General features: G+C 44.4%; 1 protein-coding gene across 1 annotated transcript in view; it reads left to right on the top strand.

Annotated features, from left to right (window-relative positions):
* EPB41L4A (erythrocyte membrane protein band 4.1 like 4A) overlaps positions 1 to 20996 on the top strand; it is a 296687-nt gene that overhangs the window by 230268 nt on the left and 45423 nt on the right. The window contains exons 12-13 of the mRNA XM_055139615.1: positions 1746 to 1867; positions 18770 to 18854. Of these exons, the coding sequence (XP_054995590.1) occupies positions 1746 to 1867; positions 18770 to 18854 (207 nt within the window). The remainder of the gene's footprint in view (positions 1 to 1745; positions 1868 to 18769; positions 18855 to 20996) is intronic.

Consider the following 20996-nt stretch of genomic DNA (forward strand, 5'->3'; position numbering starts at 1 on the left):
AGGGGCTGGGGGGATAGTATTGGGGTTCAACACTTGCCTTGCATATGGACTACCTGGCTTGATCCTGACACCACATATAGTACCCCCAGCACTGCCTGCAGCAATCACTCTTGAATACAGACAGAGTCAAAGAGATCCCGAGCTTGAAAATTTACCTCTTTGGTCCCGAGCTCTGAGCTTGGTCTAGTGTGCCCCACTTGTGCACACACACACACACACACACACACACGCACACGCATGCACATGCACAAAGACTTTCAGGAGAGATGTTGTAATTTATGTTACCTTGTTTGCTATATTTTTTTTAAAGTCACTAAATTCAGGCAACAGAAACCTGTCATGGCTTGCTTCCCTTTCATCCAACTGTAGAGGGTACACTCGTGGTAGATTTGGCATCTTGACCCCTATCACAGGGGAACTATTTCAACATTTACCCAGAGCCTCTAGTTTGCTTAAAGAAGAACAACTTTTTGTGTCTTTTTATATGTAAGAAAGTAGGTTGAGGGGCCGGAGCGATAGCACAGCGGGTAGGCCATTTGCCTTGCACGCGGCCGACCCGGGTTCGATCCTCATACTTCATCCCATATGGTCCCCCAAGCACTGCCAGGAGTAATTCCTGAGTGCAAAGCCAGGAGTAACCCCTGAGCATCGATGGTTGTGACCCAAAAAGAAAAAAAAAACAGAAAGTAGATTGAGCAGCAAGGGAAATTTTTAAGAGGTGCACTGGAGAGAAATTATGTTTTATCAGTCCTATTTGAACTCTTTTGGGAAGAGATTCACCAATACTTATCCCGTCAATAGAGAATGAGTAAGATTCAGGTCCATTAAGAGGCAATTTTTGTATTGGATCAGGCTACAGAAATGCATTTTTCCTATATCTAAGTGATACTTTTCTGCATAAATGACAGCCTCACAGCCAGCAACTGTGGAATACATTTCTAGTAAGGTGAACACTCCATGAAACGCAGTAAATGAAAATTCGCAGTTAGGAAAAATTACCCCTTTGGTCCTGAGCTCCGTAGAGAGGCGTTGCTTTGTGGGCTTAAGACTTCCAGGTTTCTAGAATCTGGACCTGGCACTGTGTGTCCCAGAAGGTCAGGGAAGAAGCCCAGAGGCCCGGTGGGGAAGTACTTCCCTGCTGCCATGCCAGCACCACATGGGGACTTGTGGTCTCAGGGAAATCATTGCCCCTGTGTAGAGCAGCCCATGGAATTTCTTTAATATATAGTTGTAGAGCTGGAAAGTCATGAGCCTTCTTTTTCCAGTCTGTCATTTCACATAAATCTAAACTTAACTCTTCATTTAACAAACCCTTATCCCTGGGGCTCGAGTGATAGCACAGCAGGTAGGGCATTTGCCTTGCACACGATCAACCCAGCTTTGATTCCCAGCATCCCATATGATCCCTTCAGCACCTCCAGGAGTAATTCCTGAGTGCATGAGCCAGGAGTAACCCCTGTGCATCGCCGGGTGTGACTCCCTCCCCTTGCCAAAAAAAAAAAAAACCCTATCCCTGCTTCTTCCCTGGAGTTCTTTCTGACTCTCGACCTTAAATATTTCCCATTAATTCATGATGATCTTTCTTTATTAGTGTTGCAAGGAATCTCTGTTGAAAGCCCTGGATTTACACAGGTTGTGTGAATCTGTTTTCTTTCTCCATACTTTGCAGATATTTTGAATGAATAACTTTGGTTTTGTGCCTGTTTGGTTTTTCCATGTTCCTAATAAAAGTGTTGCCTTTCAAGTGGCAGGACTGCATTGCAAATGAGTCGAGATCTTTCTGTTCAACTTCCCCGGCCAGACCAAACTGTGGCGAGAAGTCGAAGCAAGACATACCCTAAGAGAACAACCCAAACACAGCCAGCTGGTAAGTCTCTGGTGGCCTCATGGTCAGTGTAAATCTGCATTTCCTTTCATGATGGTGGGGGCATGGTCAGGTGCTGACTGCAACCTGCAGTCATTTCATGGTAACCACTCTCTGTCTTCATTTGACCATGAAAATGCCAAAACAATGAGAAATGACTAAGAAGTGGGTAAATAGTTATCATGATTAATGTAATCACTTCTTAGCTACTCTTCTTTAAAATTGATTTGTTGTACCCAAGGACAATAGGAACACGACAGTGCTACAAAAGTACAGCTTTTTCTGTGTCCCATAAGTTTTGGTAGCTCATTGTTACCCAATATGCCTTCATTCCCACTTGTATCCAGGAATCATTTTTACCATATTTTTAATTCCTCTTTGACCCAATGGTTAAGTAGTGTGTTGATAACACCCAAGTGTTTGAGCTTTCACCAGCTTTCTGTTTGTGGGTTATTTCCAATTCAAAGCAAGTATCTGAGAGGGTACTTGGTGTGATTTCTTTTTTCTTGATTTTATGGAGAGGTTTTTTAGTGCCAGTCTGTGGTCTGTCCTAGAGAATAATCCGTGAACCCTAGAGAAACACGTGTACTTAGCTCTTTGGGAATTGAGAACCCTGTAGATATTAATGAAGCCTGTCTTGGTGGAATTTTAAAACTTCTATCTTTTTAAAAATGATTTCCAGATAGTTCTATAACTAACCTTTGTTTCTTTAGCCTTTCATTTGAGACAGTTTAGTGTATCTTAAAGTGTAAGTGTAGTGACCAAGAACTTGCTTAGCTGTTACTTGTCAGTGAGGTTTGTGCTGCGCCACGGACTTAGTGGTAACCTGGCTGGGTGACAAGCTCCCGAATGTTGGGTGTATCAGACCATTCATTTGAAAGACCTGCTCTGAACCTCTCCTCGGGCCGTGGGGGCTCAGGCCACAGCTGGTGGCACTGAGGATTCACTCCTGGCTCTGTCTCATGGATCATCAACAGTGATCCCTGTTGATGTTGATGATCCCTACTGGTGCAGGGAAAGCATATGTGGTGCCAGGGACCCAGACAGAAGGGTCAGCTTTGTGCAAGACCAGCAGCTTCCCCCCATACTTTCTGGCCCTATGCTGTGAGTATTATGGAGATTCCTTAAGAAGTGATTTCAGGGTTTACTCTTCTTACTCCACAGGGTTTTAGCTGTCCTCGGCTCTTGCTATTTTACTGAGAATGTGCATTGGTGTTTGAACCTCTTGGGCCTTCCTAGGTCCTGGCTGTATCTTTGAGCTTTCTAAATCAGGATGTATGAGTCAATCCTCAGATTGGAGCAGTTTTCAGCTTCACTTTCTCCCTTCAGGACTTCTTCCCCATCTTTTTCTTTTCCTATACTTGTTTTCTTCATCATTTTCTTTACCATGATTTACAATACTATTTGTACTTTTCGTGCATACATCATTTAATATCACACCCATCACAAGACAGTGCCCACCTCCTCAAGGGCCTCTCCCCACCTCTCCCAGAAGATCAGATCTGCAGACAAAATCTTCAATTCTGATATCTTTGGCCATTTATTGTTCCCATTATACCTTTTGTAGTATTTCATAAATGTTTATACATGCTATATATCACATGAGATTTATCTTCTTAAATTTTGGAGACGATGACTCCTACACACATTTAGATTGAGTGCTAAACTGCTAAAGTCCCCCAAAATTATAAGTCAGTAACAAATTTTTAAAAAACTGTATTTTCTTTATTATGGACTGGAGTGATAACACAGCAGGTAGGGCGTTTGCCTTGCACGTGGCAGACCCGGGTTTGCTTTTTCATCCCTCTTGGAGAGCCTGGCAATCTCCCCATGGCATATTTGACATGCCAAAAAGAGTAACAAGTCTTACAATGGAGACGTTACTGGTGCCCACTTGAGCAAATTGATGAACAACAGAACAACAGTGCGACAGTGCGACGAGTATGTAAAATTTTAAGACTGATAGTATGAATAATTCTGTGCTAATGCATATTAGGATTTATGTGAAATGTATAAATTCTACAAATATACAGTTTTAGTAAGAGAGGGGAGAGGAGAAATTTTAAAATTTTTAAGGAAAGTATTAAAGCCTAATAAAGTCTAAAAGTGTGTTTTATCCAAAAGAAGGAATGTTGGTGTTGCTAGAAAATACTGTTATAGATAATTCTTAAGTATTTTCATAAATGAGTAAAATATGTTATTAAAAAGTTTCTATAAATATAAAAAGTCACCTGTGTAGATATAGAAAGAATGTTCAATCTAATAAAAAAGGAGAATGGGTGGGAGGGAACTGGGGATATTAGTGGTGGGAAATGTGCACTGGTGAAGGGATGGGTGTTGGAACATTGACTGAAAATCATAAACAATTTTGTAACTGTAGCTCAATTAAATATATAAATAAATATATATTTATTTATATATTTAATTAAATATATAAATCGTTCAATTAAATATATAAATAAATATATAAAATAAACACATAAATGTGTAAAATAAAACATTAATTTATTACTGAGAAAGTATAAAGCCTTCAGCAAGTTAGGTATAAATAGACCTTTCTTAATTCAGGAAGGGCTATGGGTGAATACCATCCAGTGTGGCAAAGTGCTAAGAAGTTTTTGTTTTTTTTTTTGGTTATATTTTGTTTTTTGGGCCACACCCAGCAGTGCTCAGGGGTTACTCCTGGCTCTGTACTCAGTAATCAGTCCTGGCAGTGCTTGGGGGACCATATGGGATGCTGGTCTGTTGCTTGCAAGGCAAGCATCCTACTCTCTCCTGCCCCAAAGCTTGTCTTGTGTTTAAAGAAGTTCTTTTTTCTTTCCTTCTTTTTCCTTTTGTTTTTTTTTCTTTTTTCCTTTTGGGCCATTTCTGTTGGTTATCAGGGATTACTCCCAGCTCTGGACTCAGGAGTTATTATTGGCAGTGCATGGGGGACCATATAGGATGCCAGTGATCAAATCCGGGTCAGCCATGTACAAGGCAAATGCCCTACCACTGTACTATCACTCTAGCCCCTAAAGAAGTTCTTTTAATGCTTCTGAAAAAAATGGTTTGAGGCTCTGAATTCCTTATGTCCATGATACTTTGTACTGTTCCTTCAAATTTGGAGAGAGTATTCTTGGTAAGGTATTCATTTCATTGATTTTTTTCTTTATCCCTTACATTCTCTTCTTACCTGAAGAATCTCATTTTATAGATTTGCTGTGAATCTTATGGGACTTCCTTTGTATGTTAGTTTCAATTTTTATCACACTGCTTTCAAGATTCTGTCTCTATCTTTGGCTTATTTTTCTGATTACAGTGTATTTTGCAGTTTTTCCAGTTGGGCCTCTTCTTGCTATGACTCTTGGACCTGGTCCTTTCCTATATGGGATATTGCAGTCTCTTCTCTGGGTAATTCTTATGTGTTTCTTTAATGAGTAGTTCTTCATCAGATCCACCTCCTGTTCCTCAGGGACTTATTTCTCTCAGGTCATCCAAAGTTCTCTGGTGAGCTTTTCATTTACTCTTCAGATTTTTCTTTTTTCTTTCTTTTTGGGTTAACCCAGCAATGCTCAGGGGTTACTTGTAGCTCTGCACTAGGGAATTATTCCTGGTGGTGCTCTGGGGTTTCCTCATCTTCGAGACTGGAGTGATCCTAGTCGTTAGTGCAGGTGAGCTCTGCTTCTTTATCGCATCTGACACTATGTGGAAGTTTGTCACAAGGGTGGACATTTGTTCCATTCTGAGTAGCAGTGGATGGTTTCTCCCTGCTTCTGGGAATATGCTGTCTCGAGTTTATTGATTCATCTGGGACTCTGTAGACAGGATTACTCTCTGAAGCCTCTTCAGGTGTGGGGTCAGCCACCCACTTTGTTACCCAGTTACCTGCCATACTCAGCCTGGCATGTGTTTGCTGATAGGTGCTGAACAGGCCTGGTTTCTGGCCAGGTGTTGCATGTTTCAGCCAGGGACAGAACTGTGCACAGAGGTCAGATGTGAAGGCAAGATGCAGCTGGTCTATCAGGAAGCCACAGCTGCTCTCTGCTTCTTTCTTGAACTAGAGTGGGTGCTTTCTCCACCAGACTGAGGACACCCGATCCACAGGTAGGTTCAAGCCTGGCTTCCTGCTTCTGTGCCGGCCTCTCTGCCGCCTGTCAGAGGGCTCACTGGAGCAGGGGTGAGCTCAGTTGCCCAGTGGCAGCTCTGCCCCACCCTCTTCCTCTGCCTCAGTGTCAGAGGTACTATGAGAGCTGGTGCTGTGAGGGTGCAGAGAGGCTGCTGCTCTGTAGTAATGGGTACAAAGTTCCACTTGCTTGGAGCACTACTTTGGACCCAGCCAGTAGAGCCATAACTTTAGCCTTTCCCTAGTCCTAGGGGTGTGGTGGGGTTCCAGCCTGTTTGAAAGGGGCCTCTTGTCTTCACTCACCTTAGGCCCATCTTTCTCTCTCCCTAGACCCCAGGCAGTTCTGTGAGACAGAGAGGGCTCCTGTGACTTCGGGTCAAGTCCACATAGAGTCCACACTGCCACACTGTGTGTGTGGAAGAGTGAAAGGGCCCTGAGGGAGTGGGTGTGGGTCAAAGGTCACCACTGTCCTGGGGGAGTGTGGGTCAGAGGTCACTGCAGCCCTCAGGGAGTGGATGCAGGTTAAGGTCACTGCAACCCTGAAGGAGTGGGTGCAGGTTAAGGTCACTGCAGCTCTGAGGGAGTGAGCATGGGTCAGATGTCACCAAGGGCCTTTGCTCTCTCCCACCACAGATGGCTACTCTGCCTATGTCGTCTTCACATACAACTTGCTCTAGGAAACCTCTTCCTGAGAATCCCCATTCCAGAAATTCACTCATGTGTATTTGGATGGGGAGGAAATTATGTCTGTCATTAAAAAATATTTTCTTTTACTACAAAACTTAATAGTTTTACTTAAATATTTAATTAAAACAGTAGAAAGTGAATTTAACAACAGAACAAACTTACTTTATTAGATGTACTTTATTTTGCAAAATTGGAATTATTGCTGCCTGCTTGAGCAAATTGATGAGCAAAGGGATGATAATGACAGTAATACAGTGATAGAAGATAATATTTTCACTCTAATATGACCAGCTATTAAATTTTGTATGCTGGATTTTGCAGGTATCCTTTCTTAAATGAGGCTTGAGAGCTATAATTTTAGAATTTATTGGTATAAAGGTCACCTTTTTTTTCTTTGTTGTTTTCTGTTTGGGCCACACCCAAAAAGTACTGGCATCTACTCTTGGCTGAGTGCTTGGGGTTCATTCCAAGAGATGTTCAGGAGACCCTGCCATGTCCACTGACCCTGGCCTCCCACTGGTGATACACCTCTAATTGACACTCACATAACTGAACGTGTAAGTTATGACAGAAAGGAGATTTTGAGGGGGTCTCCTAGCAGAGATCTGAAGGGCCCAGGGGTTACTCTGGGGGTTACCTGGCCGTTTGGTGCCCATGACTCAACAGTCAGACCCTGTGGTGCTGGACCCAGAGGGGCTGGAGGAACATGCCATGCTGGACATTGAACCAGCCCTGGTGTGTGCATAGTGTGCATGCCTCACCTGAGTGCCAGACCCCCAGCTACATAAAGGAGGACTTTACTTTATAGTATATGTCATAAATTTATGATACAGAATTTGGTAATTTGGAAGGCTTTCTTTTTTTTTTAATGCCTAAAGTTGAATTCATTTTGTCCAAGTTGTTGGCTATTCCCCTTACCCTGTATCTCTGTTCTAGGAAATTAAAAAAATCTTTTTTCCATCTCAGAGTCAGGAATAATTAGTGCCTTGAGAGTAATGCCATGGAGTTGTGTTTAGAATGTGCCAGGGTCAGGCCTTGGCAACTATAAGGAAGTGAATTCCAATGTCAAGAGCCCAACCTGCCCCACCCTGAGTCCTCAGTGCTGGGCAGGCATCCAGGGCATTCCTGCACTCCTGAGTGGAGCTGGGGTTAAGCAAGAGGTGATGGCAGGAGGAAAAAAAGCATACATTTGTACAGCCTTCTCTGTCAGGGCCTTGACAGCGCACAGAGGCGGGTTCCCAGTGAGGAAGGTCTGTGATAAGTATGCAGTAATGATAAGACGTTTGACTCTATCCATAACTTGTAGAAAGAAAATTAATTGGTGCAGGTGTTTGCAGGAGACAGATGGTAGTCTGTGTTGGATGGTGGATGCTGCATTTGAAGTCCACCTGAATAGAGAAGTTGTTTCAGCGTGAGCTGCACCCGAAAAGCAAGATCTGGGGATGTTTGAGCATCCCTGCTGTGCGTGTGGAGCAGGGTGGAAAGGTCCCTTGAGAGGACAGTCTCCATCTTGCAGGGGACTCAGCTCGTGTCAGATCTCTTGGTGCTAGTTTATAGGAAGCATGGAAGTTGGATTCACTTTCAAAATTTAAAATGTTGACTTTCTAATTAGTACTCTGAGTGTTAAATTGAACATTCTAGGCGCAAGATTTGGCTGGACAACCACCACTTGGATGCACTGAGTGTCATTTGGTGTGAATAGCTGGTTTCTCCTCCCTCCCATGTGACTTTCCCTCGAAGGCACAGCACCAAGATGTTGAGAGGATAAATATGGCACACACCTAGGACGTGGTTGGTGTGGAGGGAGCTGCCCAGCATTTCTGGGGCACAGGGCAAGAAGTGCTTTGGTGCCATGGGCTCAGTGTGTGAGCAGTGACCACTCCAAGCACCTCCTCCAGCTGACATGGTCTGTCTGAAGTGATAGCAGCGGAAGTCTAGCTTGGCTTGTGTTATCATTAGTACAAATTCTGAGGTTCTTTAATTTGGAAAAAAATGTTTACTTTTTCTTCTGAAAGAAGAAAAGTGGGTCACGTCTATTTATTCCAGAAGATACTGCATGGGCAGGTACTGTATGGGCAGGGTATGGGGGAAGTATGAGGGTGGAGACAGCTTCTGTGCGCAGGTTCCGACTCTGACTGCCACTCATCTCTGGGAGCACCTTCCACAAGCTCACGGAGGTTTGTTTAGAACCAGGGGTAAAGGGCTTCTTGCTTGCCATGCTCTCGCTTTCTGAGTGGCCTTTAGCTAAAACTACTTCCCCCGTGATTTTCACCCCTTGGCCTGGCCCCATGACTGTCTGCCACACTGGGGGTTCCCTGGCTCTGAGTTAGGACAGCACACTCCTTAAAGAGAATTCACAGTAATGGTGAGACCCTTCAAGTTCCATAGTTAATCGCTGCATCATCTGTAGAAGGTGCTTTTCTCTGAAATAACACCCTGCCAGGCTACCTGAGTGTGCTTTCACTCCAGGTAGGCAGTGCAGGCAGGAGAGGAGACGCGAGGCTTGGGAGGGCAAGGTGCCTGGGGAGCAGAGCTCCACTGTGACCTGGAGCTCGTAAGTCAGGTCAGCATCATCACTCCTCCAGTGTGAGCAGACATGGTGCTGTGCTGTTTGCCTTGGGAGACTGTGAGTGTCCCAAACACCCACCAGTAGAGAATTGTCTACTGAAGCAGGACAGGAAGTGCCTTACCATGTCTGGGAAGAGTGGTGGCTGGATTTGAATTATGCTGAGTCTGTGCCCTCCAGGGCCCGCTGTGAACAGCTCTGACCCTGAGGAGGCCAGCAAGCAGGCAAAGCCCTGATAACTCTCAGTCGGGGCACGAGATGAGTCACTGTGGGCCTGGCACTGATCAAGGCCCATGTGGATGGTATTTCACTTTTTTTAAGAACAAGAGACTGTGCCATAAGCACAGGAGAGAAAACAGAGCTATAATTTGTACACGGCCCTGGGGCTGGGATTCAAACCTAGGTCAGTTAGGATCTTCCATATAGGAAGAATAACAAAAAATTAACATGTCAAGTGTGCTGATATCAAATTATCTCTAGGGCATAGTATAGTCAGGGAGAAATAGAGCGGGAGACTGCCCAGGATGGGAAAAGTGAAACATGTTTGGAAGTTGTGAAAACCCCACACCTCCACACAGAATCCTACAGACTAGTGACCATTAATAGTGACAGGAAGGGCTCTGGGAAGGGTTTTGAAAGCTTGGGATGAAGAGCGGAAAAGATTTATGTTTATTATGTATTTAAGAGCATTTGCAGTCTTCCACATTGTGTGATTTTGGGGGGTTGGACTTTTTGGAGACTGCTGTGTAGGTGAGACACGCCAGGAAGTTCTCAGGGCTTTCTCCTGACTCTATGTTCAGACCACACCTGGCGGTGCTTGGTGAACCATAAGGGGTGCTAGGGATCGAACCCAGGTTGGCAACATGCAAGACAAGCACCTTACACACTCACTTATCTCTCCAGGCCTCATATTGTTGTGGGGGAGAACCCCTAATGTCAGGGAGATAGCTCTACCAACAGGGCACATACTTTGCATGCAGAAACCCCAAGTTTGATCTTTAGCACCAGGTGGTGCTAAAGGTACTACTGTGTGTGACCTAAAACAAAAGCAAAAGCAAGTTCTTACAGATAATTGCTGCAGATATGTTAGGTTCAGATGCACATTCTGTTCTCGAGGTGCTCCAAGATGAGGACACTGATGTTATTGTTCTAGGAATCATGGAAGGGATCATGGAACAAGTCAAGAATACTAAATTCAAAAATTAGTAATTTCATATGTGTGGTTGCAGGCATATGGATTATAATTTATTCCTCTAAAGTGTAAACGTGCTACAAGGGCTGGAAGGGCATTTGCCTTGCATGTGGCCAACCCAGGTTCTATTCCCAGAATCCCATATGGTCCCCTGAACACTGCCAGGAGTAATTCCTGAGTGTAGATCTAGGAGGAACCCCTGTGCATCGCCGGGTGTGACCAAAAAAAAAAAAGTTGTGCTACAAGTCAAGTCAGTGTTTTCCTCAAAGGATGAAAGCAGGTTTCTGGTTGGACCAGGAGGTTTAGTTTCCTTGTATTTGGGGAAAGGAAATTGAAAGCCAAGGAGGTGATGTGATTATCAGCCATAGAAAATTCTGGAATCTGAAAGATGTCTGGATGAAGAATGTCAGGAAGACGACAATGACAAAATCATTCCCACATCTCTTGCCCCTGGTGGTTATCATGAATTGTGGACTTGAACTTTGGACTGGCTGAGACTGGAAAAGGAAGATATTAGGATACATCCTTAACCAGGGAATTGAAACATTTGGGTCAAGAGTTGTTATAGAGGTAATTAGGGGGGGTGACTTAGAAAATTGTAGTGTTCACCTTATTTTAGAGCACGACTGTGACTTTACTGAAGGTGACAGATCAGAATTAGATCATCTAGTAAGGCATGGTTCTGACCTATGACTGATTCCCTTTCTGCCTTAAGAACTCACGAAGCCCTGCATGCATGTGTGAATGAGTGCTCACACACATACATACACACACACAAGCTTGGAGGGGATGGAGAGATACCTCCATGGGCTGAAGGCACTCTCTGGGTGCACTGCAGGGTCCTCTGAGCACCATGGGGGGTAAGTCCCAAGCACAGAACGAGGAGTAGCCTCTCAAGCACTGCTGTGTGAGAAGAAAAACCAACCAAAAGGAAAAACCAACCAAAAGCTCCTCTGACAGGGGCTGGGAGATAGAGCAAGGTTAGCACACGTGCTTGTTGTGTATTCTCCACAGCTTTGATCCCTGGTAGAGGAGCAGGGTTAGCACACATGCTCGGTGCATGTCCTACACAGTGTTTGATCCTGGGAGATAGAGCAGGGTGAGCACACATGCTTGGTGTCTTATGCAGGGTTTTATTCCTGGCATCTCATGGCTTCCCAAGAATCCCTGGGTTTATCCCTGAAGGCCCCAGAGCTGATTCTTATTAATAAGTTCAAGTCATGCTTATAATAGCTAATTAATTGCAACAACTTTGTCCTCAGTACAGTTTATTATTATTATTATTATTATTATTATTATCATTATTATCATTATTCTTTCAGTCCAAAATGAATCGGTGAAATGCCTGAGATGTGGTTAAGTGGAAAGATCTTGCATGCACCACAAAACAAACAAATAAAATGCAGGCCTAAAATTAAACAACTCAATGTTGAATAATTAGTGGGTCAGGGAGGAAATCAAGGAAGAAATCAAAAGATATCTGGAAACAAATGAGAATGAAGACAAGAACTAGCAGAACTAGTGGGATACAGCTAAAGCGGTGTTAAGGGGAAAATTTACAGCACTGCAAGCATTTCTCAGGAAGAAAGGACTCACATAAATAACTTGACTTCACAGCTCAAGATCTTAGAAAAGGACCAACAAAAGGAGCCCAGACCAGGCAGGAGGAAAGAAATAATAAAACAGAGCAGAAATTAATGATATGGAAAACAAAAAAAACCCCAAAAGATCAATGAAACCAAGAGTTGGTTCTTTGAGAAAATAAACAAGATTGATAAACCACTAGCAAGCCTCACAAAGAAAGAGAGAGAGAGAGAGAGGACCCTAATAAACCAAATCAGAAATGAAAAGAGGGACATCACAACAGAAACCAAAGAAATTCAAAAGATCATCAGAGACTACTTTGAAAGTCTATATGCCACGAAGCAAGAGAATTTAGAAGAAATTATAGTTGCTCGTCATAAGGCCTGTGATACTATGATTTATAATAAATATATATATTCACACACATATGTGAGTATATATATAGTGTATTACACTATAATACACTATATATATACTAATACACTATATATGTATATATATATATACTCCATTTATATGAAATATATACTCCATATATACTTCATCTCCATTTCTGGCACAGAGCTCTTAAAGACTTTGGCATTTCCCAGATGATGAGTGATAAAGATGAGTGGATCATTGTTTATTATTTATAGCAATCCCTTTCAACCAAACCTGAGTGTGTTGAAGAGAGGCATTTTGGCGAGCCCTGAGAATGAGGTCTGCAGCCAGGGGAACTGGCTGGCCTGGGGCTTGGGGGCTCCCCCGAATCATCCAGCAGGCACTCCCGCCGTGTGGGGTCCAGGTGCTGAGGGCTTGGGCCATGTGCAGTTGGGGGCCTGGTGCTCAGAGAGCAGAGGCTCTGTGTCCTTCCTGTGCGGCTTCTCTTCCATCTGGACTTTCTGGAGTTAGAACCTCTTACAACAAATGGAATAATTAGTAGTGAATTGTTGTTGTTTTGTTTTTTGTTCTTTGAGTTCTCTGAGCTCCTTCAGCTGAACAAAATAATCCAGCCCATGGCAGAGGATCGTGGGATCCTCTGATTACAGCAGGTTCGTCACACCATACCAGTAGCACAGGTTGTAACTGCCACTGGTGTTGGAAGTGTGTGTAGGAGGTGCACATGTGTTTGTGTGTGTATGAGTGTAGTATGCGTGTGTGTTGAATGTGTGTGTGCATGTGTTTGTGTGGAACTGAGCCCTTGGCCTGGGAGTTGGCATTCTCACCTGGCGTCTGACATCAGAGCTCACCCAGTCAGTGTTCACTGGGGAAAGGGTTACTGGGGAATGTTGGTGAAAACATTTGTGCAGCAGACACTGCTCCTGGGAACACTTGAGAATCAAGCAGACTTGGTGGTAGAGCAGTATTGCAGCCAGGAGGGCATTTGCCTTGCACACATGGGCCCCCAAGCACTGTCAGGAGTAATTCCTGAGTGTAGAGCCAGGAGTAACCCCCAAGCATTGCTGGGTGTGACCCAAGAAGAAAAAAAAATGAAGAAGACTTGGCTTCTTCACGAAGTTCATGAAAACCATACAGTGGCAAGGGGCTGAGCACTGCCTAGAAGTGATCTGTGAAGCCCTCATGTTGCCATGGCATCAGGGATGTGAGCTGAGTCCCATGGCAGAGTGACTTATCACACAGAGCTGGAAACAAATTCCAATTCATCTGACCCACAGGTTCAGACTAGAGAGGGCAGAGACATACTTGGTTGTTGTGGCTGCGTTTGCCTAGTGACAAACTGCGGAGTGGGGCAGGGGAGCCAGGACGGTCTGTGGCTGAGGTGATGACGCTGCAGGGTTGCTCTGTGATGCAGGTGGAGGAGGCCGTGATTTCCCGCTGGATGAGCGGCTCCCGTGGTGGGCGAGGGGTGGTGGGGGCGGCTTCCTCAGGTCTGGCCAGCAAGCCCCCTACAGCCAGGGTCCCCTTCCGGCTTCTCTCTCCAGGGTGCAATGAGCCTGTCTGACTGGCTGCTTCTCTCCAGCCTGCAGCTTCTCGGGGACTTTCCCCTTTTTCCAAGCAACAGAACCCCTCTATTCTCACATGGAACCCGTTTCACTCCTTTGTCTGTAAATGTGATGCCTCTGGGTTGGTATCAAAAAAATGAATCATATTGTCTTATTTTGGCATTTAAAAAATTTAAGGAGTCCCCATTGACTTGTCTCCAACAGGATCTTGTCTTAATTGAACCATTTATACCACCCTTGGAGAAATAGCACTTCATATACATTGTTTATTTTGTGGTGTTTTTAGTGAAGTATTCTTTGCATATTATGGGTACAAGTCCTTTGTTAGATAAATAATTTACAATTTTTTTCTGTCCTATTTCTAGGAGATTAGATGGAAAACATCTTTTTCTTAAAAGACTTGCCTCAAATGGAGTGATTCACATTGTGTAGAAAACCCCTCTTAACATTTTCTTCCTTGTGGGCTGGAGCACTAGTACAGTGGGGGAGGTGCTTGACTTGCATAGCAAACAAGGATTTGATTCCCAGTACTCCAGCCCCCCAGGAGAGTGATCCCTGAGCACAGAACCAGGAGTAAGCCCTGAGCACAGCTAAATATGCACCCTACCCCCTCCAAAAAGAAAAAAATGTTTGATTTCTTGAAGTACATAGGATTAAATAATCATTTACTTTATTTAATTACTCATGCATATAGATTATATTATTTTCTGTAATAGTGAAAGGAATTAAGATTTCTCCAAACTAAAATACAACCTTGGAACAGTGCCTGAAATTTCATTGTTATCAGTTGTTATTTTAATTTAATGTTGACTTCTTATTTTCCTCTTTAAAATAGAACCATTATATGGTCAGTGAAGGTTTTATGTAAAGGGCTTTCAGAGGACCTCTTCAGTATAGCCCAAGAAACTAGCTAATGTAGAAGGAATGATTTCAGAAAGTGAATAATGAGTCTCTAAAAGTTTAGGAAAGGAAACTAATAATACTGCATTTCAGCAAAATAGAAAGATAGAAACCGTAATAATCCATAGCTTATATTTGTTATCTTGGCAGATTGTGTTTTGGTTTTGGTTTGTTTGTTTTTGTTTGGGGCTACACATGGCGGTGCTCAGGAATTGCTCCTGGCTCTGTGCTCAGGGATCACTCCTGGTGGGGTCCAGAGGACAATATGAACTAGCAGGGATCAAAACAGGGTGGACACATGCAAAGCGAGTGCCCTGCCCGCTGTGCTGTCACTCCAGCCCACCTTTACAGATCTTAGAAACCAACACACACTAGCTTTGCTAAGTTGCTTAGCATTCCTCTCAACACTATATGATTAAAATCTCATTAATTTGACCTAATCAGAAAGATGGTTAAAATGTAGTGTTTTGAAAGAATAATTACTATTTTTAGGTATATGTTTAACGTAGAAGGAAACTAATAGGAATGGCCACTTAGGGCTTTTTCAGGACTCGCATCAATGAATAGGAAAGGGTAATTTAGAGTTATGTGTGGATATTACACACACCAAATGTAACATGAGGAAACACACTCAAAGCCAGGCTTATGCAGTTTATGGTCAGCAAGTTGGGGACACGTGGGGACAAGAGAGAGTAGGGGACACGTGGAGACCCTGGGAGAGTAGGGGACACGTGGGGACCAGGGAGAGGAGGTTCCTGTGGGGACTGGGGAGAGGAGGGGATGTGTGGGGGCCGGGAAGAGCAGGGGACACGTGGGGACCAGGGAGAGTAGGGGATGCGTGGGGACCGGGGAGAGGAGGAACATGTGGGGACCCTGGGAGAGTAGGAACGAGTGGGGACCGGGAAGAGTAGGGGACATGTGGGGACTGGGGAGAGTAGGGACACATGGGGACTGGAGAGAGGAGGGACGGGTGGGGACCTGGGGAGAGTAGGGGACACGTGGGGACTGGGTTGAGTAGGGGACACATGGGGACTGGGTTGAATAGAGAACCTGTGGGGACCAGGGAGAGTAGGGGATGCATGGGGACCTGCTCATGGGGACCCAAGGAGAATAGGGATGCATGGGGACCGGGGAGAGTAGGGGATGTGTGGGGACCGGGGAGAGTAGAGACACGTGGGGACCAGGGAGCATAGGGGACGCGTGGGGACCTTGATGTCATGTGTGTCTTTAGGCTTGCCTTTCCAAGTCCAGGTTCTAAAGTAGGAAAGAAACCATACATGGAACCCATGTAAGATTCCTGCTTGCTTTCGGTTTTCTCACCTTTCCCAGGGAGTCACACATGTGCCAGCTTTAGGGTACTGAAGTGTTTTCTCTTGACCTGCCGTCTCAGTTGCTAGAGAGAGAGAAACAGACAGACAGAGAGACAGAGACAGAGAGTACTCTTATGATTAGATACCCTTCTCACTTATCAACTTATAGGAGTTGTTTGACAGCCTGTATGATTTGAAGCTGGTGAGGTCAGTGGGGCTGTGTGGTCGTCAGGGGGTGGTGCTTGTTGGATAACATTAGTTTGTCTTTACTCCTCCTGCAGGGAGCTTAGGTTTATTGAGTTACTCACACTGAAGCACACCCAATTCCATCAGACACTAATAATCCTATATTGCTTTTCTCTTTCATTTATGTCATTTGCATAGTTTATTTAGCAATGTCATTTTTGTATAGACACAGGAAGACAGTTCATGCTGTGCTTTGTAATGTGAGAGTTAATTGACCCCAAAATAATATTTATTCCTGGGCATCCATCATATTTACTTGACTTAAGCCTCAGTTGCCCTTATTCCTAACATCCCCAAAAGGAGAGTCTCGACAGAGGGACTGGATGGATGCAGGACAAGGTGTAATCTACCCTGTCATCGAAAGGGGACAAGCTAAGTACCATAAGTATAAGTTAAGAGCATGGTCATGGGACAAATTCTGTTATGACCCAAAAAGAAGTAACTGAATAAGGACCCTGCTGGGGTTAGGAAAGACTAACCTGGCCTGAGGACTGAGGACTGTGGACATATATAGCGAGATGTCCCCTGGAAGAGCCAAGCTTTAAGCTAATATATCTCTTACTGTGTTCATACAAAATGACTAGAAATATTATAAGAAGTCAATTTACTATGGTTGTTTAAATGGATTACTAGTTGAGGAAAGGAGAAAGCAATCCACCCTGGATGGAGTCCCTCCCTGGAGTGGATATCCCAGTAATCTGGAGAGCTGAACCCTCAGTTGAGATCTTGTCCCCGAGTTAATCTCTTAGAACTTCCCCTGAAGGAGGGTCTTTACCTGTTTGTTGATATGAGGAGGTTCAACCCCACTTATGTGTGACAACCCTTCATGATTACTATATAACTTCACTGTAATATACTATGAGGACGGTGATGGCTACAGATCAGGACAATGATAACTATGATTACAGGCTACAGACTATGACCATGATGATGGGGAAAGAGGAAAGAGCACTACGCTCAAGGGAAGGGGGAGAACGGAGGAGAAACTACTATGCTGTAAGGGGGAGATTGAATGATGCTGGGGAGGAGAGAGATAAACTGACTGCCATCCAGCCTGGACCCAGTTCCTCAGTTCCTCTTTCTCAGTCCCCTGTCCTTTGTCCAGCCTGAGGCCAGCTAGGGAAACGTTCCCGGACACTCTTCGTCCTGTGTGCCCATGATTTCTTTCAAATCTCACAGTGCTGGCGCAGTCCTTGGGCTGTGTCTCCTCTGAAGACTCTTTCTAGCTGCCCCAACTCCCACTCCTGAGCTGCAGGGCTCTGCAGAAGCCCCTTTCCCGTCTTTTGAGAATTGCACCAGTAGATAGGAGTGGGGGCTCACTAAGCATGAGCTCCTGCTCCTGGACCACACTGCTCTCCTGTCGGCAACACTGTTCTCTGAAGGCCACGCACGGCAGGTCCCCGTCTGCTATGACCCCCACCTCCCAGAAGGAGGTGCCTGGTCCTTGGGGCCGGCTCTTCCTCAGGTGCACTGGATGCAGCCCACTCCCCCTTTGTAGGATCTGCCTTTCTGGAGTCGGGCCTTACGGGCGCGCCCTCTGCTGGTCGATCTCACACGCCTACAAATCTCAACAGATTTAAAGGATGAATCTCAAAAAAATCTCAACAAATTAAAGGATGAATTTTACACTTTCAGGAGATGTTTTTATTAAAAAGAAAACATGAAAGGGACAGAGGACTCGTGCAGTAGGTACGGCACTGGTGTGGGTGCGGCCAGCTGAGTCTGGCCCTTGGACTCTGGCCCTTGGCCCCTGAGCACCTCCACAAACACCCCGAAGCACTGAGGGCTGTGCCCTGTCCAAGTCATCTTTTTAAAAACACACTAAAATTGTTTTGGAATTTATTTTGGAGTTATACAGATAAAGTCCGCTATTACTTTTCTGTTGCCATTTGCATCATGAATTTGGATATTATTTTGTGTTTGAAATGCTTATGTGAAAACTGGCTTGATTAGAATGAAGACTATTGTGGCTGCCAACAGTAACTCTTGTAATGTTGTTGTGAAGGGCTGATTTGCATCTTCACATCTATAGTCTTACATATAATGTTCTATATTTTAAATCTTACCTTAATAGTGGTAGTCAGACTCGGTGCAGGATGTAGAGACTATTTAGGTTTAGGGTCTTAAGAAAAGTCTCCTTCCTGAAGTCAAGGTCCGCAAGGCTTTTGTTATGTTGAGGGTTTAATACTCATAAAATAATGCATCAAATAGATTATTCTACTAGTTTTTAAATTATAAATTATTGATATAATGATATACCCCAAATTGCTTTAAAATTTTTTTTTAAAAAAATGCTTTTTTTTTTGCTTCTTTTGGTGTTTCCTGATCACTTTCTACTTGTTACCATATTTTCATCTCTCCTTTGCTGCCAGGATCAAACAGTCGGGTATCTGTAAACATGGAAAATGGAGAAAATGAAGGAGCAACTAAAATTATCGCACCTTCACCAATAAAATGGTGAGTTTACTGAAGAAACATGCTTCCAACTGGTCTGCTGTTTCCTTGTTGGTAGTTATGTTCACTTTGACAATTTAATGAAAATAGCCTGTAAGCCAAAGTCTACGTTAAAATGCCTGTGCAAAACAGAAGGAGAGTAAGAGAGAGAGAGAGAGAGAGAGAGAGAGAGTGCCTGTGCCTTATGAGGGGTGGGTGCATGTGCCCCTGCTGCGGGCTGGGTCGCCCAGGGCCCCCTGTCTGTGCTCTCAGAGCACGTCATTGTTCCCCAGCCCTGAGGCCGCATGTTATAATAGAGTGGCTCAGAGACTGGGCAGCAGCATGGTTGAGGTTCCTGTCCAGTGTGCTGTGTTCATTACAGCAGGGCACTGATCTGTGACCCTCCAGAGAGCTGCTGGCATTCAGAGGCTCTAGGCTCCATTCGTCAGTGATTGAGTGTTGTGTGAAGGGCTGTCAACTGCACAGTGCTCCGTGGAAGGGCCTCCTCTTGACAGTTCCATGGATTCTGTCTTGAAAGATCAGCCCTGTTTTCTCTGAAGAGTCTGTGTGCTGTCATTTTTTCCTGTCTCTAATTATGTTCAGCATTTTAGACACAGTGAGTGGCTTTCATTCTCTCACTTTTCTCTGTGGACATTGCACCAAATACGTCATGGACTCAGAAATGTGACCGTGGAGACTTTCCTGCTCCTTTTATTCCAGTTTTTATTAAGTAAATAGCGTGTCTTCATTCAGCTGGACTGTGGCTACTTAGATGAATTGTTGCTTATAATTTCTGAGCAGATGAACCTAAGCTATCTCAGAATTGCTGTGTTTCTTTCCCCTTCTCCTTTCTTTTCAAGGGCCTGGACCTCCCTTTATGGATCTTTCTGAAGTGATGTAGCTTTGTTCTGTGTATAGACTTGTGTTTACTGAGCTTCCCTGCCAGCCACAGTAGTAGCCATGGCCAGCCTGACCTGCACTGTGGGGAGCTCTTGCTGAGCCTGGCATGAAGCCCACTTCCAGGCCCATTTGGGATGCACGCAAGCCCTCAGCTCTTACAGCCTCACTCATGCCTGAGCACACTTCCCTAAGGGCCACCAGTTCTCCCCTGAGAAAAAGGTTAAGGAGCAAGTCAACTAATTTACTGCCCTAAATGTCATTATGTTTTGACTTTCAAATACTCTAATCCCCTGTCATTTCCCTATTGGCTTCCTCAATCCCCCTTTTCTTGAATTTTCTTTGATATTTTAAAACACAGCACATACATGTGAGTGTCTATCCACACTTTCTACTGCACTCTTAAATATCTACCATGTTATTGCTTTTTGTTTTGTTTTGTAGCCATACTTGGCAGTGCTCAGAGCTGACTCCTGGTGCTGTGCTCAGGGTTCGCTCCTGCTAGGCTCAGGGGCCACATTTGTAGACAAGGATGGACTCTGAATATGCCAAATGCACGGCAAGGCCTTCCCATCTCTGACCTCTATGACTTTCCTTTATTCCTAAGTAAGATTTTACTTGGGTATTTAGTCTTCAATGCCTTTTTAATCACAGTCCCACAGTCATCCCGTTGCTCATTGATTTGCTGAAGCATTATATTATTTATATAAAAGCCTATCTATTACTGCTTTGATGAGTTATTTTCTTTAGTAAAATATATCCCTTTTTTGCTTATGGATATGTAGTATGCTAAGGTACAAGTTTATTTGTTTAAATGTTCTTGTCTTTCTTTTTCCTGCTCTATTATGTTTATTGGGTATTTTAGACACTCTTGCTGCGGGACAGTTATGTAGTGAATTCATCAAAAATTCTTGCTTCAGAGACCGGGTGTGTGGTTGAGGGGGGCTGGGTGTGGCTGAGGGGGCCTCGGGCTGGCTGCAGGAGAATTGGGTTTGTGGCTGAGGGGTCTGGGGTGGCTGCATGGGTGTGGCAGAGCTGCAGGGCACATCCCTTTGCAGCACTGCCAGGGTTGGTCCCTATGCCCTGAGCACCACTGTGGTGAGCCCCCACCCATGATTCCCAACAGTAGCAGAAAAGATTCTGGGTTCGAAGTGGGGTATAGGTTACCTAGGTCCCTCATCTCTGAAAGCTGAAATGCCTGGGAAGGATAACACAGCTCCCGTCCCCCACACTGGCTAAAGGCTTCTTCCTCTGTGTTGCTCATGTGTT

This window comes from Sorex araneus, chromosome 1 (genome assembly GCF_027595985.1).
Source record: "Sorex araneus isolate mSorAra2 chromosome 1, mSorAra2.pri, whole genome shotgun sequence".
NCBI classification, from domain to species: Eukaryota; Metazoa; Chordata; class Mammalia; order Eulipotyphla; family Soricidae; genus Sorex; species Sorex araneus.